At 41.5% G+C, this 5,340-nt stretch overlaps 1 protein-coding gene across 1 annotated transcript in view; it reads right to left on the bottom strand.

The window, feature by feature from the left end:
• The window catches only part of SERPINB5 (serpin family B member 5), a 28,603-nt gene that overhangs the window by 12,043 nt on the left and 11,220 nt on the right, over nt 1-5,340 (bottom strand). Inside the window, exons 3-4 of the mRNA XM_019521764.1 lie at nt 4,063-4,200; nt 379-496 (exon numbers count right to left, since the gene is read on the bottom strand). Of these exons, the coding sequence (XP_019377309.1) occupies nt 379-496; nt 4,063-4,200 (256 nt within the window). The remainder of the gene's footprint in view (nt 1-378; nt 497-4,062; nt 4,201-5,340) is intronic.

Raw genomic sequence — 5,340 nt, 5'->3', positions numbered from 1 at the left:
CCACCTCATGTGTTTAGTATTTATTAACTTTGGTCTTGATACAGAAGTTATCTGAATCAAAGATCATAAATAGACTTAGGAAAACCATCATAAAAAAGGAGAAAGGGTGATTAGTATGGGTAGAGTGGAGAGAGATTAGCAGGAATCAGGGATGGTAAGGAGCCATGAAGTCAGTAGACTCTCCCAGCCTGCCTGACAAAAAATTCTGCTGCCCTTCCCAAGCAGTTGGTTTTATAATTTGGGTGGAGGAGGAATCAAAGGGGGTGGTTCAACTGCACCACTGCACTCTCTTCCCCTCCCCCTCCCCCTCCCCCTCCATCCCTGCAAGGAAACAGAATTCTCTCTTTAAAGAGGTAATGAGAGCTAAATTATACTTACCATCAGTTAGCTCTGAAACAGATTTGTTAATTTGCTGTCTGGTGTCCTCGGGTTTTTCTTTGAAGTCTACTAGTTCTAGTTCAGAAGGAAAAGGTCTCTTTGTGGAACTGACAAAGTCCTGAGAGGCACAAGAAACCAGGTTCATCTCTGATAATGTCCTGTTGTTATGGTGTTTCTACTACATGGGTACATTTAACACAGAGAGATCCTATAAGTGGTTTCAATCATTAGGATTCAATGGAGTTAAGCCAGAGCATACACTCCCTTTTAGTATTTAAAGAGTATGCATTTTGCCAGTTTGAGGGGGAAAGTAACAAAACATTATGGACCTTTTGGCCCATTATTGAAATAGCCTGAGTATTCACACATTGTAGTTCCTCAGCATTCTGTTCTTTAAAACAAAATACTTGAAAAACTTAATGTAGCAGATACATAATGACATTCATTATGATAATAGCTGAAAAAGCAGTTTGTATTATTATGACTCTTTGGAGACCATGTTCTTTTCCCCCAAAACTCACTGTGACTGAAATGTTCCATGCTTGGACTCAGCCCAAAGGTGAGTTAAAATTGTGTGTGTGTGTGTGTGTGTACAAACATAAACCAAGATTTTCCAGTCACTTTTAAGCTTTATAATTTAAAACACCAATAAACTGTTCCCTTTTTAAAATTTTTTGTATTATTATTGCCATGCTTTGGTTCGGACTAATACTCTGTCCTGATCTAGTTTAATAAAGCAAAACTCAGAGGGAAGGAATCTTTGGCCCCAACATATATTATCAGACCAGGGAAGCTTGCTACTGTTGGGGAAGGGGTGTTGAATAAGAGAAGCTTCTATAGAACAGAAAATACTACTGCTACCCAACAATGTTGGTTTTGGCCTTCTAGATCAGCACAAACCCAGGGCCAGATTCTGTTCCACCTCTTAGGCATGTAAGTGCCTAAGTACTACTCTGTTTCACTCTTTTGAGTCCCTGAAAAACTATTAATGCAAGGTGAGTGGATCCTCCCTGATAGGGTAACCAGGGAGGGCAAGCAAGGCACCAGACCCAGGCACTGATTTAGAAGGGGCACCAGCATGGCCCTCTCCCCCCTGAAGTTTTTCCCATAGCAGATGCAGCCCTGCACAGCCCAGCCATAGGAGTCAGGCAGACGCAGACCCTGCACCCAGCATTGTACTCTGGGGAGACTTTGCCAGGAGATCTGATGCAGTAATAATTACAATAAAAGGCCTTTACGTTTTTAAAATGTGTTTTTACAACAGTATGAAAGATGCCTTTCTGGCTTTTCAGCTGTTTTTGCAGGATGTGAAAATGAATGGCTTTCTGCTTAAAAGACCCTTTCCTGGAATCAACAGGGCTAGGGACAGACATTCAAAAAGCCTGAGCCTGAATTGATTCAATCTTTGCAGGTTAGTCTAACCTGGCTAGGCTAAATCAGTTTTGTAACCAGACAGCCAGCCCAGAAATGCAGGCACTTGCCTGAAGTAGCTCAGGCTAGAAACCAGGCGATGCTAGAGTAGCTCTTCCTTCCTTCCACAGTACTAAGCTGGGAGGGGGGGCATGGCCAGGCCAGGCCCCGGCAGGATGTTCAGATTACTGATAGCCCAGCAGGGAATTGATAACACTGTTTATCACCCCATTAAGAAAACAATAGAGGGACATTACCAACTACCTGTTGATTCTAGATTTTGATTCAGCACAGCCAGCATGTGGTCTGCTAGCTAATAGCAGACTTAGCAAAGCAAGGCAGAGGGGAGTGGGGAATTCCTGCTTAGCAGGGAATGGTGAGGGGGAGAGGGGAAGCAGCCCACACAGCAGTCTGTGTGGGAGCTGAAGCCAGGGAGCAGAAGGGAGGGGCCAGCCCTGCTGTGGAGGAAAGAGGCCTGCCCAGCCCAGAGAGCATGCCAGGATGCTGGGGGAGTCTGATTTATCTTAAACCAGCAAGGCGTCTGGGACAAATATTGCATATACTGGTTTGAGACAAATCAGTTAAGTCTGATTCTACATTCAGCCAGGTTTATCTCAAACCAGGTTCAGCCATTTTCAAACTGGTTTATATGCAATGAACATACATTCTGTTACAGGTTTAAAACAGTTTCTGATCACTCAAACTGGTTTATGTGCAATGTCTGTCCCTAACCCAGGTGACACAAATTTATGAAATGCTAATATGTCCTGCAAAAAAGGATATAATAAGGGCTTCTAATTAATTTCAAGCCACTCCACTCATTACTTTACAATCAAATTCAAATACATTTTATATTTGAAAATGAAATGTATGCTATTAGGAGAAATAATATGTCATTGGAGAAGGCTACAGAGTCTTTATTTGTGTGTGAAAACATAAGAAATTATTTTTTCCCCTCTCTAGCTTCGTATTTTCTTGACTTAATGTAACATCAACTCTGTCGCATCTGTTTCAAGAGATGAGTCAAAATGGTTTAAAGTATTAGGCTGTTGCTGTATCCTTTTTCAAATTATTGTGATTGAAATCCATATTTTCCTTGTCCAGACACTATCCCATACTGAGAAAAATCTGACTACATCCTGATGAAACACTGAAGGTCTGTTAGAGATCCAGCCTGTAGACTAAATGAGTAAATATCTCTTGACTGTTACATTTTCATAGGTAAAAGCAATTTCAAGCAGTAACAATTTAAAGCTGATGTGATGGTATAGTAAAAGACAGTGGCCACATCTACATGAGATGCTGACTGTGCAGTAGCTCATTACTACTGTGCAGTAGTATCACATGGCATGAAGCGTGATGCAACGCTACTGCACAGTAGTCTCAAGCAACTGTGCAATCAGAATCATGTAAAAGCCATTTGGTGAAGCTACTGTGCAGTAACTCTGGTTACCACAGTCATTTAGTACATGTTTATACAAGTACTAAATGACTGTGCAGTAATGACAGAGCAGTCAGCGTCTTGTGTAGACATGGCCAGTGGATGCATACACACATACTAATTGACTTAGTTATGTAATTTTATTTTAAGTCAGCTTAAGTTAAGCCATGTTGGAGCACACACATGTACAACTCCTTGATGTGGTGGCAGGCATCTTGTGAGCTAAGTTGACTTAACTAATGTGACTCAAGATAATACACCTTGGCAGGTGTATTATCTTGTACCACATTTAAGTCAATTCTGCTCAACATAAGTCTGTATGCTTTGGCAGTTAAGTCGACTTCAGAAAATTAAATTGGCTTAACAGTCAGAAAGTTAGTATGCATGTATGCAATATTATTCTGTAGAAGGATTAAAGCTGTACATTCACTTTGACATTTCTGAATTTTATGGCTTGATTCTACTTTTTTACAGTTTTCATTTAAATATTCTATGCTAAGGTGCCATTCTATTTATTCTAGTAGAGGGAGATTACTCTCTAAAACTCCAAAATAGCATGGCTAGGGAGCAGTTATTTATTTTCAATAAACTTATACAACTTGCTCCACAAGGTAGGCATTAGAATAAGATCTATACTAAATAAACCAAAGAAATAAGTCTTATAAAGTCTGGATAAATCTTATTTCAGGGGAGAATACAGGAACAGCCAAACTGAAACTGCCTTTACTAAATTAACCTTAAGGTCTGATTCAGATTTCAGCCAGTCAACATGTTGATAATGCAATAATATCAAAAGTTTTGTTGTCTCTCTCTTTCATTTTTGAATTACTTACCGTTGTAGGGTCAAGAGACTTCTCAACATAGAGCCGCTTGACCATTTTTAATGTAAAAAAATTGCTGAGTTTGGAAACATCAGACGTTATTGTTTGGAACCCAAAGGCAACATCTTTGATGTTCTCCAAATGGAGTACCTATAAGAAAACATGTTAAGATGTTACACCTCTTGCTTGGCTTGATAACTGTCATGGGTCAACAATAAATAACATCACTGTGGGTGTGTCTACATGAGCTTCGTTGAGTGTCAATGAGAGCAGTAGGACTACTCGCACAAGTGGAGTAGCTCATGCTTATGTTCATGAAACAGTCGGGTGTGTCTTTTCTGGTGCATGGGTATATTCCTATCTGCAATCACAAATGTTTAGCCCTGAAAAAAGGTGCTCTGCTTAGTTTTTCATGTAATCCTTCAAGTAGCAAAGCACAGGCACTTTCTGCCATCTGGTTCTCTCCTCAGAAGGTGTAAGAGTGTACAACATGAGGCTGTCATCTTTCCAGATGTGCCATTATAACAATAGCAAGTTTGTCGTGGCCAAGCTTCACCCCTCACTTTCTTAAAAATGCCACACCTACCTTGATTTCTGTGGTGTAAGTACGAAGAATCTTTCTGTACCAAAACTATAGCCTACCTGCAAGTTGGTAAAATTGCAGTTTTGAGCTGTCCAGCTGGAGGAGGCTTTGTAGCTTGGTTTGCATGTAACAGCGCTACATTTAGTGCAATTCCCTTTAAAATCTGAACTGTCTGGCACTTAATTTTTTTTTTATATAATAGCCTGTGAATAAAGAGGATCTATGATATGCATTGCAATCACATGAGGTGGTATTTCAGCAGCTCTGTCAAATGACTGATAGTTTTAAAAGCATTTTTATTCACTACTTCTTGTAATATAACATTTAAAAAAACCCCAAACCTTTTTCAGCGACAAAATTGTTTCTTGCTCGGTGCTGGTTCCATTATTATTGTAAGGCTCAGATATGAGTAGCCATGAACACAGTGTGGCCCCGGAGGCTGGGGAGGACATGGCGAGCTCCTGCAGGCAGCAATGCTGCTGATGGCAGTGGGGGCATGGTGGCGGTGAGCTCCCGCAGGCAGCCACGGCACTGTTGGGGTGGGGTGTGGGGGAAAGGGGTAGTAAGTGCACCAGCGGTTGGTGACCACCTGCAGACGCTGCTGGCAGCGTCGACAGTGGCCAGTGGTGATTGGAGACTGCCCGCAGACGCCACCAGTGGTGTTAGTGGCGGTGGGGGGTAGCAAGCGGCAACCGCCCACAGGCACC

This window comes from Gavialis gangeticus, unplaced genomic scaffold (genome assembly GCF_001723915.1).
Source record: "Gavialis gangeticus isolate Ggan-Ray unplaced genomic scaffold, GavGan_comp1, whole genome shotgun sequence".
Lineage (NCBI taxonomy): Eukaryota > Metazoa > Chordata > Crocodylia > Gavialidae > Gavialis > Gavialis gangeticus.
This window is presented reverse-complemented; position numbering and strand designations above follow the sequence as displayed.